This window comes from Ictidomys tridecemlineatus, chromosome 2, assembly GCF_052094955.1.
Source record: "Ictidomys tridecemlineatus isolate mIctTri1 chromosome 2, mIctTri1.hap1, whole genome shotgun sequence".
Lineage (NCBI taxonomy): Eukaryota > Metazoa > Chordata > Mammalia > Rodentia > Sciuridae > Ictidomys > Ictidomys tridecemlineatus.
This window is the reverse complement of record NC_135478.1, coordinates 14,205,388-14,224,449: the sequence shown is the minus strand read 5'-3', so window position 1 is coordinate 14,224,449 and position 19,062 is coordinate 14,205,388. Positions and strand designations below refer to the sequence as shown.

Sequence of the window (19,062 nt, the reverse complement as noted above, 5' to 3'; positions counted from 1 at the left end):
TTAAAAAAATTCCTCTCCCAATTGTTTTCTGCTAGCATATTGAAATTTAATTTTATTTCATATTGAATTCAATTGCTTTTGGGGGGGACTACCATAGATTGAACTGAGGGGCACTCCACCACTGAGACATATCCTCAGCCTTATTTTGTATTTTTTAATTTAGAAACAGGGTCTCACTGAATTGCTTAGTACCTTGTTTTTGCTGAGGCTGGTTTTGAACTCATGATCCTCCTGCCTCAGCCTCCCGAGCCACTGGGATTACAGGCATGTGCCACCACATCAGGCTCAACTGCTTTTTAACCAATGCATTTGCTAAATTCATTCATTAGTTTTAGTATTTTTTTTTTAATATATATATTTTTTAGTTGTCAGTGGACACAATACCTTTATTTATTTATTTTTATGTGGTGCTGAGGATGGAATCCAGTGCATCGTGCATGCTAGGCAAGTGCTCTATCACTGAGCCACAACTTCAACCCCTAGTTTTAGTAGTTATTATAGATTCCCTTGGGTTTTCAAAATAAACAATTGTATTACCTGCAAATAGCAACTTTTACTTCCTCTTTTTGAGTCTTTATGCCTTTTATTTATTTTTCAAAATAAACAATTGTATTACCTGCAAATAGCAACTTTTACTTCCTCTTTTTGAGTCTTTATGCCTTTTATTTATTTTTCTTGCCTTACTACAAGGGCAAGGACAATGTTGAATAGATGTGCTAAAACCTGCCATTCTTGTCTGGTTTCCAGTCTCAAGAGGAAACAATTTGATCTTTCACCATTAAGTGTAATATGAACTACAGGGATTCTGTAGATGTTCCTCATTTCATTTGAAGAAATTTCCATTCATACCTAATTTGCTGAGAGTTTTTCTTTTTTTTTTTTTAATTTTTTTAGTTGTAGATGAACACATACTTTTATTTTGTTTATTTATTTTTTTATGTGGTGCTGAGGATTGAACCCAGTGCCTCACACATGTTAGGCGAGCACTCTACCGCTGAGCCCCAGCCCAGCCCCATCTTTTTCTTTTTTTGGTACCAGGATTGAGTCAGGAGCACTCGACCACTGAGCCACCTCCCCAGCCCTATTTTGTATTATATTTAGAGACAGGTTCTCACCTAGTTGCTTAGTGCCTCACCAATGCTGCGGCTGGCTTTGAACTAGAGATCTTACTGCCTCAGCCTCCAGAGCCAATTGGGATTGTAGGTGTGGGCCACCACACCTGGCCTTGAGTTTTTTTATTTTCAATCATGAATGAGTATTGAATTTCTTTAAATCATTTTTGCATCCATTGAAACGATCATGTGAATTTATTGCATTTTAATACACACTTCCTTCATCATGCGCTGCGTGTGCCCACCATGGTGTACACACTATACAGCCAGGTGACCATGAACTGAAACCTCTACAAGTATGAGCCAAAGTAAACCTCTCTTCTTTTTAAGTTGAATATCTTAGGCATTTTGGTACAGTAACAGAGAGCTGACTAACACATTAAGAATGAGGCTGAACCTTGTTCTTGTGCCTAAGTGGGAGCCATTTGCACTTCATGTTTGTGTGACGTCTGGATTTATATCCTTCTGGGTCCTTAGCATTTTCTTTTTGCCTTCTACATGTTGCTTATATAAGTTTTGCTTTTCAGTTTCATTTATTACTTTTTGACATTATTTATGAAACTTCTGCCAGAAGAAAATTTAAGGTGTATATACGTCACCTCTGTCCTGCTCTCAGCTTGGCTTCAGGTCCCTAGTGACGGCAGCACAAATGTTGATAACTCGTCACGGAGCAAAGTGCTGACCTCGTGAACCAGGAAGCACAGGAGGGAGGAAGCAGCAGGCCCCTGGATTAGGATCTAGGGGCCTCCTACTCGGCCGTCTCCTAGAGGTCCCACCCACTCCCAGGACTACCGCCAGGGCCTAAGCTTTCAACAGCTGGTCTCTTCGGGGACACTCATGGTCACAGGGTGGAGAAATCTGAGAACGGTGACTCGTGTCCGTGGCATGGTTGGTGCCAAATTCCAAAGCAACCTTCCTCCTCGGCCATTAGAAACCCTCAAGGATTTAAACTTATGGAAAAAAAAAGAAAAAAAATAGATCTATATTTTAATGTTTGTGTCACTGAGTCCCCAGTTTTCCCGGGGCAGGTTTGGGCTTGGTCCCTAGACCTTCCTTATGGGGCTTCTCTGGGGCTGAGGGCGTCACCTCTGTCCTGCCCTCAGTCTTGCTCATTCTCAGGGTGTTGCAGAGATGTCACCCAAGGTGGTCAGCGGCCCAGAAGCCGGCCAGGCCTTTTGAAGGGCCGACACCTCAGGTTTGGGGCCAGAGAGAAGGACACAGGTCTGTGCGTCTGGACTGTGGCTGCGCAGAAAGTGAAAGAAAAACACGGAGCTCAGCCCCCACCGGCACTTCCTGCAGCGCCACCCAGCAGGGGACACATGTCTGCCCTTGTCCCTCTGTCTCACCCTCCAAGTGAGGCGCCCTGAAACCTGCCTTCTCAGGAACACCCTGATCACCGTCACCTTGACCAGGGGCCCTTCCCGAAACCTCAAATCACTCTGGCCCCTCCCACTTGTCAGCCTGTCCCTGAAACGCGGCCCATCTCGGGACACCCGGATCCCATCCTCCCTGAGTTAGTGCCCTCCTCCCCAGAAACCCCCAAACCTCAAACCACTGTCTGCCCCTCCCGCTTGTCCCTGGCTTTCAGTCTCAAAGTCCTTTCCTCCAGGAAGCCCTCCTGGCAGCTCGGCTCCGAGGGTCCCCGAGATCTCTACGGGGTGACAATCTACCTTGGCCTCCACTAGACCGCCAGCTCTTCTGGGCAGGAGCTGGGCCTCCTTGTCCCCCAGGCCTCACACACAGGTGGTGTCTGGCAAGCACCCAGAGTTCAAGTCAACAAACACTCATCAAAGTCAGGACTCAGGATGGGATTACGGAGACAAAGAAGAACTCTTAAATCTGTCCTGAAAGCTCTACTTCCTCTTGAGGACACTGGCTCAGCTGTGTGTGTGTCTGTGTGGGTGCATGTGTGTGTCGCAGTACTAGGGATTGACTCCAAGGGTAGCTCCCCCTGAGGTACACTCCCAGCCCTTTTTTATTTTATTTTTTTAGTTTTGAGGTAGGGTTTGTAAGTTGCTGAGGCTGGCCTTCGAACTTGTGATCCTCCTGCCTTAGCCTCCCAAGTCACTGGGATTTCAGGTGTCTCTTTACCTAGATGCTGCCCAGGCTTGCTTAGCCCCTCCTCCTCAGGGTGGCTTCAGGCTCTAGTGAATGCCACCAGCCCCGGCTTTGTACCTTCCTGTGGCTCCTGGTTACTCTTAGAACAAAATCCACCTTCTCCTAAAGACCTGAAGTCCCAGGATCTGGCTCCTGCTGACACCCCGGCCTCCCACAGGGGTCTCCTGGCTGCCCCCCCTGAACTGCTAACCGCCCTCTGCCCTGGCTGTGTCCTCCGGGGTACCCCTTCTGGGGCCAGTTCTTAGCCCTGCTTCAAGTCGGGACCCCTTTGCGACTGTCTCTCCTGTCACCACGCCTTTACCATCCTGGATAATTTGGCTTGTCCTCTGGTTCGCTGTCTCCCAGCCAGGCTTTCGACCCCGAGGGGACAGGGCTGTCCCCCTGTCTTCCTAGGGCCAGAATCCAGGAAATGGGCTGGGGAAGTGGCTTGAGTATTGAGAAGTCTCCCGAGAGAAGCACCTCAGAGGAGAACTGGACCATGGCTTGGGCCACTGTGTCCTTCCCGGGGAAACCCAGCCCCTGCCCCTCCCTAGGTGCCGATCAGTTCTACTGGGCACCAGGCCACACTCGTCACCGGTGGGTAAAGCCCAGCACCGCGGCTAAGCCACGCGCGGACCTGGGGCCCGCCGACCTGCTGACACGACCTGGGCCCCGAGTCTGGCTCTCCAGCAGCTGGACTGAGAAGGGCTACCCCTGCCAAGTTCTGGAACTTTCTGCCCCTCCCTGGCCAGACCCTGCCGCCTCCCTCCCCCGCCCCCACAGAGGGCTCTGACTTTCAGTAAATGACAAGAGGCTCAGGAAACCAAGGGGCCCGCACAGGAAGGAGCCCGTGGGGCTTTCCTGCCGGCCTCCCGGCCTCCGCGCGGCCTTCCTTAGTCCAGGGTCCCACCGCCAGGTAAGAGCTGGCGGGGCCACAGGCTCTGGCCACCCCTGGGGGGACGGTGGTGGCTGGGGACGGCTGGGCTGGTGGAGGGACTGAGGAAGCCAAGGAGACCTGGTCCTCAGGGCCAGAGCAGCGGCAGCTGGGCCTCCTCTCCAGGGACAGCGCGTCTCTGGCTCTTGGGGTCCCCACGTGGCCCTGCCTAAAAGAGCGCCCCAATTCTAGCCCTGCGCCCCTGCAGGAGGCATTGCGCATGCGCCCGGCCAGGGGGCCAAGGTCGCAGCCCCCACTCCAAGCCCGCCCCAGACTAGAGGGCGGCCTGGCTCTGACAGGGGACCTCGGGGGTTAAAAAGAGGGGCATTTTTCTGGGCCCAAATTTTACCTGTGACTTTTACTTTTTTACTTTCGATATGCTAAAATATGTATAGTTTAAGATTTATTTCAAAAACAACAGTACTGTGACCAGGAGGCCCTGTGATGCTGGCCTCTGGTGACACTAGGGTGGTCCCTTGGAGAACATTCTCTCTCCTCATGCCTCCAGCCAAAATGGTACCCATCACACTACTGGACCAAGTGCCCTTCCCGTCAGTGGACAGGCATTTGTTGGACACTCCCTGGGCTGGCGTGGAGGACTGTCCCACCACGTCTTCTCTGTGGGCCTGGGTTGGATCCAGCCAGTCACCTCCCCGAGACTGGAGGGGGTTCGGCCCATTTCACAGCTTGAGAAACTGAGTCCATGGGGACGAGATACGGCGGGGCTGGAATTTGAATCCAGAGCCTGGGGGCGTCACGCATCCCCAGCAGGAGGCTATATTATGGGGGTGTTAAAACATCATTTATGCTGTGTCCCGTTTCCTGCCCTGCGGGGGGGGGGGCATTATTTTGGAGCACACACACAAAAACACTTTTTTTAACCCAAGGTTCACTCTGGGTGTCTCCTCAGGTCAGTTGCAGTCCATCTTGAAGACCTCTGTGTTTTTTCTCAAAGCTCCACCCCTTGCCCCGCCCAGTTGGGGTCCCTGAGCTGAGGCGGTTGCGCAGGAAGGAACCACAGACTGGGAGGTGGAGGGGGTCGATTTCCTCCTGGGCCCACCCAAGGAGCTTTCTTGCTATGGGAGCCCCCGTGGAGCATGGGGGTGGGGGACCGTGGCGCAGGCCTGCAGCCCCAGCCATTCTGGGGGCTGACTCAGGAGGATTGCAAGTTCAAGGACCCCCTGGGCAATGTAGCCCGACACAGGGGAGGGAGGCAGAGAAGACCAGAAAGCGCTGTGGGTTGTCACCTGACTGGACCCACCCCCAGGGCACATGGGGCACCAGGTGCAGAATCCTTCAGCGGTGACCTCAGATCCACAAGAAGAACGGCCGTCCCTATCCCTCTAAACCCCACAGGCACAGGCCAGCAGCCCTTGGCTTTTTGGCCCAGCGAATCTGCACAGCTGTGATTGGTTGCTCAAGCTGCCTGGGGCGGGGCGGGGCTGGTTGCAGACAGGTGTCCACCCAGACCCAGTGTCCAGCCCCAGCACAGCCCTCACCGGGGCTGATGGCTCCTTCCACACCTGCCCACTCAGCTCCTTCTCCTGACTGTGTCCCTCTCCAGCTCTGTCCTCCTCGCCCAGAAGCCCTGAGCCCTCTGGAGAGGACTAAGCGCCCCAGGCCGGCTGCACCCATGGCACCTCCAAGTGAGGAGACGCCCCTGATCTCCCAGCGCTCCTGCAGCCTCTCCTCCTCGGAGGCTGGTGCGCTCCACGTGCTGCTGCCTCCTCGGGGTCCGGGGCCTCCACAGAGGCTGTCTTTCTCCTTTGGGGACCACTCGGCTGAGGAACTGTGTGTGAGGGCTGCCAAGGCCAGCGGTGAGTGGATCCCTAGAGGACTGGGTTAGAGGGAAGGACAGCGCTGTGTGGGGCCCAGACTGGGAGAGGAAATAGTTGCCTACAGGGATCAGCCCTGGGGCTGGGGCTTTGAGGGATGAATAGGAGTTTGGTCAGGGAGGAGGATGGACATTTGAGACTCTGAAATGTGATGGCACGTGAGATAAAAGAAAGCAGAGGGGAGCCGGGTGTTGTGGCTCACCCCTGTAATCCCAGCAGCTTGGGAGGTCTGAGGAAGGAGGATCATGAGTTCAAAGCCAGCCTCAGCTACTTAGGAGACCCTAAGCAACTCATGAGACCCTGTCTCTAAATAAAATACCAAATAGGGCTGGGGATGGGGCTCAGTGGTCGAGTGTCCCTGGGTTCAATCCTGTTACCAAAAAGAAAGAAAGAAAAGCACAGAGTGGGGGAGGGCTTAGAGGGAGGTTGAGTGACATGTCCTAGCTGAAGGTGAGATAGAGCCCTCTGAGCCTGCGTGGGGGTGGCCCAGCAGCCCTGGTGCTCAGGAGGGAGCTCACGGCCCTCTCCTAGGCATCCTGCCCGTGTACCACTCACTCTTTGCCTTGGCCACGGAGGACTTGTCTTGCTGGTTCCCTCCGAGCCACGTCTTCTCTGTGGAAGATGCGGGCACCCAAGTCCTAGTCTACAGACTGCGGTAAGAAGCCCCTCCCAGCCCCAGGGATCATAACATTTTATTGTCTTCCTGAACTTTGAGGACATGATCAAAGAGGCCAGAGAGGGTGGTTCACTTACTCAAGGTAACACAGCAAAGCAAGGGTAAACGACCTGGGCTCTGAGAAGCCTTGACTAAGTCTGCTACAGCACCCCAAACCCTAATCCTGCTGAGGCCAGGTTGCCCCTCACCCAGGGCTTTCTCCTTTCTCACAGCTTTTACTTTCCCAACTGGTTTGGGCTGGAGAAGTGCCACCGCTTTGGGCTACGCAAGGACTTGGCCAGTGCCATCCTGGACCTGCCTGTCCTGGAACACCTCTTTGCCCAGGTGGGAGTCTGCAGGGCTCAACCCAGAGGTGGGATCCCAGGGCGACATGGGCTAGTGGTTGCTGACCTTCGCTGTGGCCTCCCGCAGCACCGCAGTGACCTGCTGAGTGGGCGCCTGCACGTGGGTCTCAGCCTCCAGGAGCAGGGCGAGTGTCTCAGCCTGGCCGTGCTGGACGTGGCCCGCATGGCCTGTGAGCAGGGCCAGCGGCCTGCCCAGCTCCTGAAGACCGTCAGGTGAGGGCCTCTGCTGCGCCTGGCAAGGAGCCAGTGTGGCCCCCACAGGGCCCAGGCCCCGGTGGGGCTCCCCTTCAGCCTGTTGTGTCCATGTGACTCAAGGGTCTCCATGAACTCGGTCCCCCACCCGGGCTCCAGCTGGATCCCTCCTCCTGAGCTCAGAGACCTGTGAGGTCCTTGTTTGTCCAGTGGATGCCAATGGCCTCCCCCCCACTGAGGTCCTGCCTCAGTTGTGTTCACGAATGTGTCCCTGTCTGCCTCGTGTCCCCACGGAGGCTGCAATTGCCCCTAAAGCTTGGTTTGTGCGTGACCTTGGAGGACCCCCCTCCCCGTGCTGAAGGCCAGCTTGCTCCCCTCCAACCCCCACCCACAGCTACAAGGCCTGCCTGCCGCCTGGCCTGCGCGACCTGATCCAGGGTCTGAGCTTCGTGACCCGGAGACGTATTCGGACCACGGTGCGCTGCGCCTTGCGCCGTGTGGCGGCCTGCCAGGCGGACAGGCACTCGCTCATGGCCAAGTACATCATGGACCTGGAGCGGCTGGACCCTTCTGGGACCACTGAGACCTTCCGCGTCGGTCTGTCCGGGGCCGCGGGTGGCCAGGATGGGCAGGGGTTGCTCCGCGTGGCTGGCGGCAGCGGCATCTCCTGGAGTCCCGCAGCACAGGAGGTGCGCGCTGGCCCTGGACGGGGTTGCACGGGGACCAGCTGGGAGGGAGGGGCCGGCGGGGGCGGGGCCAAGGGCGGAGCCTAAGGGAGGGTGGGAAAGTGGGCGAGGCTCAGGGAGGGGCGGGGTTGGAGCCATCAGCTAGTGGTGGTGGGCGGGGCTTAAACAGTGAGGGATGGGGCGACCGAGGGGCAGCAATGGAATGGGAGGAGCTGAGAAGGGGAGGGGACTTAGTAGTGGGCGGGGCCCAGGGGGCTAACAGAGGGTCCAGGAAAAAGGTGGGACTAAGGGAAGGGGCGGGGCTCCAAGAGCTAGGGACCCAAGGACGGGAGGAGGCGGGGCTTGGCGGGGCGAAGTAGAGGGGAGAGGCCAGGATGGGCGTGGTCGGTGGGATCCAAGAGAGATCTGAGACCCCAGTCTCAGGCCTCTCCCAATTTCCCAGGTCTTCCAGCCCTTCTGTGACTTTCCAGAAATCGTGGACATCAGCATCAAGCAAGCCCCACGGGTTGGCCCGGCTGGGGAGCACCGCCTGGTCACTATCACCAGGACGGACAACCAGATCCTGGTGGGTACATCACCCCTTGCCCTAACACCTCCCCCAGAGCGGCAGGGACGCGGGACCCGGGGGCTGCACCGAGCGCTGATGGGGGTTCTGCGCAGGAGGCCGAGTTCCCGGGGCTGCCCGAGGCGCTGTCCTTCTTGGCTCTGGTGGACGGTTACTTCCGCCTGATTTGTGACTCCCGCCACTTCTTCTGCAAGGAGGTGGCACCGCCACGGCTGCTGGAGGAAGTGGCCGAGCAGTGCTATGGCCCCATCACGTAAGGACTCACCCCTGCCAGCCAGCTCAGGGTCACTCCCCTTCTGGACCCTCAATGTCCCAGCTTTTCAGGAGCCCTGGACCAGCGGTCAGGTGCTCAAAACGCAACGGTGGCACTCCATGAGGATCTGCCTTCTGCTGCCAAGGGCAGCCTCTGTCCTGCTTCCCACCCGTGGGACCCCAGGCCATTTCCTGGAGAGGCCCTGATGCCTGGGTTACCTACAGCCTCTCCTTAACCTCCCAAGTCCTCTGCGGACTTACCGTGGGGGGGACCCCGGAGAGTGTTCCTTGCTGAGGGCCCAGGGCTTCAGAAGGATCAGATCAAACCCAGGTCTGGCCTCTCCGCCGCCCTCTGTCTCTTGCTGCGGTGGCCTCCCTCTCCGGGTCCTCTCCCTTCACTCCGCCCTCCCTGCAGCCTGGACTTTGCCATCAACAAGCTCAAGGCGGGGGGCTCACTTCCCGGCTCCTACGTTCTCCGTCGCAGCCCCCAGGACTTCGACAGCTTCCTCCTCACTGTGTGTGTGCAGGTTGGTGCACAGAGCGCGCTGCCTGGAGAATGGGACATTCGGCCTACACTGAGTGAGCCTTGGCTCTTGGGGGAGGGGAAAGGCCGGTGCTGAGGGAGGAGGAGGAGGGGAAGCGCGGCCCAGCCCCTACGCAGGGTCTCTCCCCTCTGCAGACACCCCTCGGCCCCGACTACAAGGGCTGCCTCATCCGGCGGGACCCCGGAGGAGCCGTGTCGCTGGTCGGCCTCGGCCGTCCTCACAGCAGCCTTCGGGAGCTGCTGGCAGCCTGCTGGAATGGCGGGCTTCACGTGGATGGAGTTGCCCTGCAGCTTAGCTCCTGCTGCACCCCCAGACCCAAAGGTGAGCCCACCCTCTCCCCTGAGCCGGGCCATCCATCTGCAGCTCTGACTTTCTACACCTGTGACAACTCTTGTGTGGTGACAAGTGGCAGAAACCACAAGTCTGGGTGGTTTCTTGGCCCCTGGGCTAGCGTTCAGCCTTCAGGTACAGGTGGATCCAGGCACGGCTGGATCTGAGCCATACCAGTAGCATGTACTTTCTCTCCATCTCCTTCCTCTTGTGGGTGACAAGAAGAGGAAAGAGTTTTGCTCATATAAACCCCTCTGAAGGGACAGCTCCCTAGGAGCACCAGTCGGTGCTCTGGTGACACCTCCGAAGGGCTCCTTCCTCCCTGCTCGCATCCCTCACCCCTTCCCAGGATCTCCTTTCAAATAAACTGTGTCCCCTGAGTCCTCATCTTAGAGGACTCCCAACTAAGAGAGCACCTTGATTCTTGGGGACCTTTCTCTGACCTCTGATTGTCCCCCCCCATAGAAAAGACCAACTTGACTGTGGTCCGGAGGGGCTGCGGCCCACCCTCCACCTCCCCTGTCCAGCCCCAGTCCCAACATAAGCTGAATCAGATGACGTTCCACAAGATCCCTGCCGACAGCCTGGAGTGGGTAAGGGTCCCCAGGAAGTGGGGGGATCCCTCCTGGGGACCAGAGACTCAGCTCAGCATCTGCCTGTCCCGCGAGGCCTTGGGCTGTAACCTCCCCAGCCTCTGTTTCCCCATCTGCCAAACGGGGCAGTGCCCGTGTCTCACAGAGGCCGAGCCAGGAGCAGGGCCCCACAGGAGCCCCTCACTGGCCTCTCCTGCTGCCCCCCTGCTCCAGCATGAGAACCTGGGCCACGGGTCCTTCACCAAGATTTACCGGGGATGTCGCCACGAGGCTGTGGACGGGGAGGCCCGGGCGACGGAGGTGCTCCTGAAGGTCATGGACGCCAAGCACAGGAACTGCATGGAGGTGAGCCCGGTGGGGACAGATGCTGGGGACAGATGCTGGGGCCAGGGCTGGCTGGAGGGAGGGCCTTGGATTCCGAGAGATTAAAAGACACACAAGGCTGGAAAGCCATAAAGCGCCCCTGGGGTCCCAGCTGCTCAGGAGGCTGAGGCAGGAGGATCCCTTGAGCCCAGGGGTTGAAGGCCAGCCCCGGAAACAAAACACATGGCTAAGTGCATGGCTAAGGAGGCGTGAGGAGGCCAATTGGCCAAAGAGGAGAGCAATGCTGTGGACATCAGCAGGAGCTGAACACACAGAGGAAAGTTGAAGCTCTTTTCAAACCCAATTCTGTGTGAGAGACTCAAGGCAGATGAGAGTGGGACTTCCGCTCCCCATCAGAGAATCATCATCAGGTGTTGTGTGCATTGATGGTGAACTTCAGGGCCAAAGGGGGCCTGTGGCCCGTTCTCCTGGTGCGGGTTTGTGAGCACTATGTCTGAGGTCCTCAGTTCTGTCCCAGAGTCCAAGGAACTCATGCACCTCCTCCCCCTTCCCGCCCTCCCCAGTCCTTCCTGGAAGCTGCCAGCTTGATGAGTCAGGTGTCCTACCCGCATCTGGTGCTGCTCCACGGCGTGTGCATGGCTGGAGACAGTGAGAGCCCCGCGCCCCACCCCCCGCGCCCCAGCCCGGCTGTTCCCCACCCCCACTCAGCAATAGCTGAGCCCCCAGATGGTCCCCAGGGTCCACCAGGTTCCCACCAGTCCTCCAGAATGACCTCGAGTCTGTGCTGCCCTGCGCGGCCGCATAACCTCTCTGGCCCTGGGTTCCACCAGCTCAGCTGAGAAGCTATTTTTCGGGAGTCTGGTGTGTGCTAGGAGCTGGCACACAGCCTGGAAGGTGACAGAGCAAGAAAGGGCACCGTGGATGCTCAGGGGACCCTTTTGGGTAGAGGGCCTTTCCAGAGTCAAGGGCGAGGATGGAGAAGGGGGGGATGAGGCAGAGTTCCAAGAGCAGGAGAGTGACCCTAGGTGAGGAGAGGATGGGGATGGGTGGGAAGGAGGTGGGCGGAGCCAGCGCTAGGCCCCCCCCAGCGCAGGGTGGGCGGAGCCTGCCGACACTGGGCACCTCCCTCACCCTGCTCCCGCTGCCACCAGGCATCATGGTGCAGGAATTCGTCCTCCTGGGAGCCATAGACACCTACCTGCGCAAGCATGGCCACCTGGTGCCAGCCAGCTGGAAGCTGCAGGTGGTCAAACAGCTGGCCTACGCCCTCAACTACCTGGTGAGTGCGCTCCAGCCCCGGGGTGGAGGAGGAGTGGACGTGGGCACAGACAGTTTGCTAAGGAGGCCCGGGGGCATTTGAGAGCCCGTGTGCAGGCGCAGAGGTGTGGGAGCCCTGGGAGGGGATGACTGGTTGGCCCCGAGGTCAAGAGAGGCAGGGAGACTAGTAAGTGCCGAGGCCCCGCCTGGGGAAAGGGTCCCCAAAGAGTGAACATTAGAATTGGGGTTTTGGAGCTTGTGTAGGAGTTCGTCAAGAGGAGAAAGGCAGGAGGGTGTGTCAGACTGAGGAGGAGCCTGGGCAGAGGCGCGTAGGCTGTAAAGGGTGTTGCCCACCCTGGGTCCCGTGCCACAGTTGCCAGTTGCGTTGGCAGGAGCTCTGGGTGGGATGTCAAAGAGAACCTCATGCAAAAAGTGAGCAAGGGTCTTAACTGCAGGCTGAGGGCTTTGGCTTGGACCAGTGGGGAGACAATGGGGAGCCACAGGTGGGGTGTTTTTTGAGAGGGGGAGGGACACAGTCAGGTGGGTTAGAGGAGCCAAGACAGGACACCAGGAGTCTGGGGAGGTTGCGGAGTCCATCAGAACTGAAGCGGGTGGGCTTTGAAGGGTGTGTAGGAGTTTGCCAAACAGGATTCACTCATCAAGCCCTGGCTGGCATTTCCCATGCCCCGCCCACTCAGGAGGACAAAGGCCTCCCTCATGGCAACGTCTCAGCCCGGAAGGTGCTGCTGGCTCGGGAGGGGGCTGATGGGAGCTCGCCTTTCATCAAGCTGAGCGACCCTGGTGTCAGCCCCACTGTGCTAAGCCTGGAAAGTAAGTGCCTAAGGAAGTGGGCTCGGAAGGGTGTGCAGGAGTCTGCCAGGCAGAACGTGGTCCATCAGTCCTTCCTGCATTTCCCTGTGCCCGGCCCACTCAGGAGCACAGAGGTCTCCTCCACGGCAGTGACCCCTGACCCTGTCCCTGTCCCTCAGTGCTCACCGACAGGATCCCCTGGGTGGCCCCCGAGTGTCTCCAGGAGACGCAGACGCTTGGCTTGGAAGCTGACAAGTGGGGGTTTGGTGCCACAGTCTGGGAGGTGTTCAGCGGGATCCCGATGCCCCTCATCAACCTGGACCCCCCCAAGGTCAGCACTCCCAGTGGACTGAAGTGCAGCTCCGGAAGTTGGTGGACTCAGGTGGGGGGATCCTGAGGATGGGCTGGAGGTGACCATCCTCTCCTCCCTGCCTCAGAAACTCAAGTTTTATGAGGACCGGCAGCAGCTGCCGGCCCCCAAGTGGACAGAGCTGGCCCTGCTGATCCAGCAGTGCATGGCCTACGAGCCAGGCCAGAGGCCCTCCTTCCGAGCTGTCATCCGGGACCTCAACAGCCTCATCACTTCAGGTACCAGTGGGGGTGGGCAGAGTGGGTGGGGATGCAGTGTCCTTGGGCCAGTGGGAGGAACATGGTTCGCATTCAGAGCCTGCCAGGTGCCTGGCAAGGTTGGAGTCGGTGATGACTGCTCACAGTCAGCATGAGCCATAACATCTGCTATAACAAACAGGCCCCTAACTCAAAGTTCAAGTCAATGGAAGTTTAGTTCTCATTTGATGAGGGTGTCCAGGTCCATAGCACTTGGCACTTTGTGAATCTACCCAGCTGGCTTTCCAATGGCCAGAACTGGAGGAGCACCACAACACCTCCTGCATCCATCCCAGTTCACTCAAATTCTGATCTCATAGGAGATGGGCGATGGGGTCTCACCAGGCCCCGCTGGGTCTGTACCATATGTGTGCACTGGGCAAGGGGGCTGCCTTGGCCCAGAAGGTGCCTCTTTCCATTTCCCACAAGGTTCTCTTTGCCTTGCCATAGTGCACAGAGAGGGGTAGTGTGCAGATCTGCAGTTACACAGCAGATCAGCTTAGGAGCCGCCAGAATGAAATGTGCCGCTCACCACTCTCTGTGCCCCTAGACTATGAGCTCCTCTCAGACCCAACCCCTGGCACCCTGGCGCCCCGAGACGGGCTGTGGAGTGGTGCCCAGCTCTATGCCTGCCAGGACCCCACGATCTTTGAGGAAAGACACCTCAAGTACATCTCACAGCTGGGAAAGGTGAGGGGGCTGGACTGAGGGGGCAGGGCAGACCCCAGGCTTGAGGATACCAGCGCTGTCTCTCCCCAGGGCAACTTTGGCAATGTGGAGTTGTGCCGCTATGACCCGCTGGGTGACAACACGGGCGCCCTGGTGGCTGTGAAGCAGCTGCAGCACAGTGGGCCAGATCAGCAGAGGGACTTCCAGCGGGAGATCCAGATCCTCAAAGCCATGCACAGTGACTTTATTGTGAAGTACCGTGGTGTCAGCTATGGCCCCGGTGAGCCACCTCTGGGAGCTCTTCCAGTTGCACCTACTCCTGCTGTCACTGCATGTGGGCTCAGAATGCCAACCAGGAACGGTTCACGTTTGGTAATCTAGATTCAGATGGGCATTGGTTCAAACCCTGCATCTGCCCCTTACCAGCAGGGCAAAACCTTCAGCAGGCCGTTTAACCTGAGTCTCGGTTTCCCAACTGAAAAACGAGCTATTATGAGATTTAAATGTATCAATGTATATTGTAGAAGGTGCTCAAGAGAAGTACCATTGTTGCTGTTCCCATTTTGCAGAGAGCAACACTGAGGTAATAGGACACAAGGAAAAGTGGGAGGTCGGCTGTAGTGGGGTGCATCTGTAATCCTAGCTACTCAGGAGACTGAGGCAGGAGGATCGCAAGTTTGAGCCCAGCCTCAGCAATTGAGCGAGACCCTGTCTCAAAATAAAGTAGAAAAGGTTGGGGATGTAGCTCAGTTTACAGTGGTTGCTAGCATGTAAAAGGCTTGAGTTCCATCCCCAGTACTGAAAAACAATCAAAAACACCAGGGGAGCTGTCAGGGCCGGTGGGCCTTCGGTGGCACCTCTCACCCTCTGCAGGTCGCCAGAGCTTGCGGCTGGTCATGGAGTACCTGCCCAGCGGATGCCTGCGTGACTTTCTGCAGCGGCACCGCGCACGCCTGGACTCGAGCCGCCTCCTCCTCTACGCCTCGCAGATCTGCAAGGTGCGGGGCGGGAGTCAGAGTGGAGCGACCCCAGGACCTTCGGGGCCCATCGGGTGGTTTGTAGGCCGAGGGGGGGGGTTTGGGATCCAGGTGGGATTGCGGGGTGGGGTCGAGTTGGGCTCTGTCGGAGCGGAGCCCAGGAGTCCGGGGTAGGCTCGGGCTTGGAGGTCTGGGGCGGGTTGGGGTGGAATTCCGATCCAGTTTGGGGTCCCTCCGCAAGTGCACGCCGCCCACCCGCAGGGCATGGAGTACCTGGGCTCCCGCCGCTGCGTGCATCGCGACCTGGCGGCCCGGAACATCCTGGTGGAGAACGAGGCTCACGTCAAGATCGCCGACTTCGGCTTGGCCAAGCTGCTGCCGCTCGACAAGGACTACTACGTGGTTCGCGAGCCCGGCCAGAGCCCCATCTTTTGGTAGGGACCCACCCTGGGCGCCCGGCCCCGCCCCTACCTGGCACAGACCACGCCTCTTGGCCGTAGCCCCGCCCACCGCCCGCGGCGCCCCGCCCCGTCAGAGGCTCCTCCCCTCTTCCCATCTCTAGCCCCCTGCCCAGGCCCCGCCCCGCCCCCACTATGACCCCGCCCACCGGTAAACACTGGCCCCGCCTCCTCCTTCTACTAGCCCCGCCTCCAGCCTTAGCCCCGCCCCTCCTTCCCCCCTGGCTCAGCCCCCACCCCACAGGGTCCTGGCTGCGTCCCCTCCCGCCCCTTAGCGCCTGGCCTTGCCCTGGTGCCAGGTGGGGTCGGAGAACCCCGTGTCCTCCAGTCAGGGAACCAGGCCGCGGGGCGCGACTGGCCTCCTAGCCGCCACCTACCCTGGCAGTTCCCCGTCTCGCGTCCGTCCTCGGCCCCCCAGAATCTCACCTCCCCGTCCCCCCGCCAGGTACGCCCCCGAGTCCCTCGCCGACAACGTCTTCTCGCGCCAGTCCGACGTCTGGAGCTTCGGGGTCGTCCTCTACGAGCTCTTCACCTACAGCGACAAGAGCTGCAGCCCCTCCGCCGTGAGCAGCGTCCCGCTCCCGCTCCCTGGTGGCCCATCCCCATCCTGCCTTCTGCTGGGATCCCTAATTCTAGGCCCGTGGGGAGGACCCCCTTCCTGCCACCCACACCCAGGGCGGCCCCTCCCCCTTCCCCTCCCCCTTTCACTGTGGCAGACCCCCCAGCCCCCACCCCGCCGCCCCTTCCCCCGTCGCGGATGGCCCGTCCCCAACGCGGCTCTCCCTTTTGGTCCCAGGAGTTCTTGCGAATGATGGGGTGCGAGCGAGATGCCCCGGCCCTCTGCCGCCTCTTGGAGCTCCTGGCCGAGGGCCAGAGGCTGCCGGCGCCCCCCGCCTGTCCCCGTGAGGTGAGCGCTGAAGGGCGGCCTCGGTTCCCGGGGTCTCTGCTCCCCACCGCCTTGTCTCTTGATTGACGGCTGGGACTGGCTGGAGGGGATCCTGACCCCGAGGTAGCCCCGGGCGCCCTGGGTGGCAGCTCACAAGCGCTCATCAGAACCTCAGTTTGCTCATTTCCAAAATGGGGATAGTAAGGTCTCCTGGGGAGGGAGGATTAGACTGGGCAGCGCCTAAAGAGCCCAGCTGCAGCCCTGCCCGTGCGCGCTTCAGAAGTGATGGTGATTCTCGCGGCTTACGACCTTGTGTGTGTGAGACAGGCGGGAGGTCACGCACAGATTCATCCACTCAGGTCACCATTCATTGAATGCCAACTGTGTGCCAGACCCTGAAGAGGGGAGTTCGTAGGGTAGAGAAGAGACAGATACTCTCTGTCTTCAATTGAACAAGAGCATGGAGTACCTGGGCTCCCGCTGCTGCGTGCATCTCGACCTGGCGGGCATGAGCACCTTGACATAAGAAACAAACAACAAAAACCTTGAAAGAGATAAACAGGGAGGAATGGTGGAATGGGGTCACCAGGAGGTCCTGTTAGAGGGGGTGATGCCTGACAGAGGAGGAGAAGCCCATCCCTGGGTACAGATGGGAGAAGGGATCCCAGTGTACCTACAGCAGGTGCAAAGGCCCTGAGGTGGGAATGAACTTGGTGGGTTTAGATAACAGTGAGGCAGAGGTAGGAGTGGCTACGCGGAGCAAACATGAGAGGGTGGGAGGGCGGAGATGCTAGGAGGAGGGCTTCAGGACAGGGATCCACTGGGAGCTGTGGGAGGAGAAGTGGGATGGAGATTGATTTCTGTTTTAAAACTGTGAATGGGAGTCTCATCCTTCCAGCTGCCTGGGCCTGATCCCACTGTACTCCCGTCCTTTCAGGTTCATGAACTTATGAAGCTGTGCTGGGCCTTGAGCCCACAGGACCGGCCGACCTTCAGTGTCCTGGGTCCGCAGCTGGACGCGCTGTGGAGTGGAAACCGGGGGTAGCAGCCAAGGGCCTCAGACCTATGCCTTCTCCGCCGGCTCATCCCAAGGGCAAACCTGTTCCCCGTCCTCTTCATATCTCCAGAACTCAGATCTCCATGTGACCTCAGGCAGAGGACTGCCCCTCTCTGGTCCCCTGAGGCCTTGGGAGGGTCCCTGCTTCATGAAGACCCCTCCTGGGGCAGATGACATTGGTCAGCAGCCTGGTGGCCCCAGGAACTTGTAAAAATGCAAGGCAGATGGCTCCTGAGCCCTGCCCGCAGATGCAAGGGACAAAATTCAAGCCCCTCCTGGCCTCCCAGCCCTTCTTGGTGTGGCCCTGAGTTTCCTTTCTTCTTCCCAAAGTGGATACAATATAACTTTAAGTATGTGATCTCAGGCGTTGCTTTTTGGGGGGTACAGGGGATTGCACTCAGGGGCACTTGACCACTGAGCCCCACCCCCAGCCCTATTTTGTATTTTATTTAGAGACAGGGTCTCACTGAGTCGCTTAGGGCCTCACTAAGTTGCTGAGGCTGGCTTTGAACTCGAGATCCTCCTGCCTCAGCCTCCAGAGCTCTGGGATGACAGGGGTGGCCACGGCGCCTGGCGAGGGCGTTGCTCTTTGACCCAAGGATGAAGTGCTGTCCTGCTTGGGGTTTGCAGGACAGAGCCTGTGTCTGTTCCGGATGGAGTAAGGAGACAGGGAGGCCAGGGTTCCAGTGTCCCCCTAGCCATGCCTGAGTGTCCCTGGACTTCAGTTTCCCTACCTGTCAGTAGGACCCTTTCTGTCTTGACCCTCTAAGGTCCCACAACAGATGATATGAGAGCCTGGTGGGAACTTTTGAGGCAATTGAGAGAAGGAACAGCATTCCTGGCAGAGAGAACAGCACGCCAAGGGTGAAGGGGCTCAGAGTACAGAGGTGAAGAGCCCAGGTGTTGGAGCCCACATTTCCCCCATTTACTGTGTGAGGGTGGGCAAGTTGCTTCTCCTCTCTGGTCTCAGTTCTGCAAGGGCAGAACTGGCCCTTTGGTGGTAGAGGCAACTTCCTGAGGCTGGCGAGGAGGTGTCCCGTTCGGGTTATGCTCCTATCACTCTTCTTTATCCGAAGGGTTTTCGTTACTTTGCCTCCCTGTGAAGCTCTTATTCATCTCTCAAAACCCCAGCTGTCATGACCTTCTGTGTAGCCCCCACACACGCCGCGCCGGCCCTGTCCTGCCCTCCAGTCTAACCGCTGACACGGGGGCTCTTGGGGCCTGAGCTGAGGTCTTAGCTCAGGGTGGGCACACAGTGGTCTGTCTGGGAGTGTTTGTTGAATGAATAAAGGATTCAGTGGGAAGGAGGATTTGTTGGTGTTCTTGGCATCTGAGGGTCTGACAGGGCTGTGGGCCAGGTCACCTTGGGGGTCCACTGTGGGATTCTTGGGCCAGACTGGGGAGGAGGGCAAGTGGGGGAGACCTTGGCCAGAGGACAGGCCTCCTCCCCTCCAGCCCAGCTGCCGGCCTTGGCTCCGACCGTCCTGGGAGAGCTGATTACAGGTTCCTGGGGGGCGGAAGGAACAGCCTGCTCTGGGGTCAGAGGGCAAGGCTGGACAGCAGAAGGCAAGGCTACGGGAAGGGGCAGCCTCAGCTGGGGCAGGCCAGCCCCCATGACGCAGAGACGGAGAAGGGGGAGACAGGGAGGCTGAGCGATGGAGGCCAAGAGACTTAGAAGCAGAGACCAAGGACCTCAGAAGTCCCCATCCCGCTCTCTCAGCCCCAGCAAGGCCCCGATTTGCTGGGAAAAGGGAGAGAGGGGGATGCTCTGGGAGGAAGCCAATCCCGTGGCCCACCCAGCTCCCTCTCTCAGCCTCAGTTTCCTTCTTTGGCAAAAGGGAACCACAAGACACCCCC

General features: G+C 58.4%; 1 protein-coding gene and 1 long non-coding RNA gene across 2 annotated transcripts; one reads left to right on the top strand and one right to left on the bottom strand.

The window, feature by feature from the left end:
• The first annotated feature begins 3,696 nt into the window (after positions 1–3,696).
• Positions 3,697–18,509, top strand: Jak3 (Janus kinase 3). Its single transcript, XM_078037808.1, has 24 exons — positions 3,697–4,125; positions 5,708–5,960; positions 6,510–6,633; positions 6,867–6,978; positions 7,066–7,211; positions 7,585–7,879; positions 8,319–8,441; positions 8,537–8,694; positions 9,109–9,220; positions 9,373–9,559; positions 10,034–10,161; positions 10,375–10,506; positions 11,049–11,133; positions 11,637–11,764; positions 12,441–12,573; positions 12,732–12,883; positions 12,990–13,140; positions 13,709–13,848; positions 13,918–14,107; positions 14,701–14,825; positions 15,066–15,238; positions 15,708–15,825; positions 16,059–16,169; positions 17,086–18,509. Exons 2-24 carry the CDS (start codon positions 5,777–5,779, stop codon positions 17,191–17,193), a joined length of 3,315 nt encoding a protein of 1,104 aa, XP_077893934.1. The 5' UTR covers positions 3,697–4,125; positions 5,708–5,776; the 3' UTR covers positions 17,194–18,509.
• Positions 14,318–15,266, bottom strand: LOC144374991 (uncharacterized). The gene is made up of 2 exons (XR_013434231.1): positions 15,078–15,266; positions 14,318–14,818 (listed from the first exon to the last, which is right to left on the bottom strand). It is a non-coding gene; the product is annotated as an uncharacterized LOC144374991 (long non-coding RNA).
• Positions 18,510–19,062: the final 553 nt, after the last annotated feature.

Excerpts from the sequence above, each read along its gene's own strand:
- Jak3 (XM_078037808.1), top strand. The coding sequence starts at position 5,777 with ATGGCACCTCCAAGTGAGGAGACGCCCCTGATCTCCCAGCGCTCCTGC. Across the intron at positions 7,880-8,318 it reads GGAGTCCCGCAGCACAGGAG|GTCTTCCAGCCCTTCTGTGA; the intron begins GTGCGCGCTGGC and ends CCAATTTCCCAG. Across the intron at positions 14,826-15,065 it reads ACGCCTCGCAGATCTGCAAG|GGCATGGAGTACCTGGGCTC; the intron begins GTGCGGGGCGGG and ends GCCCACCCGCAG.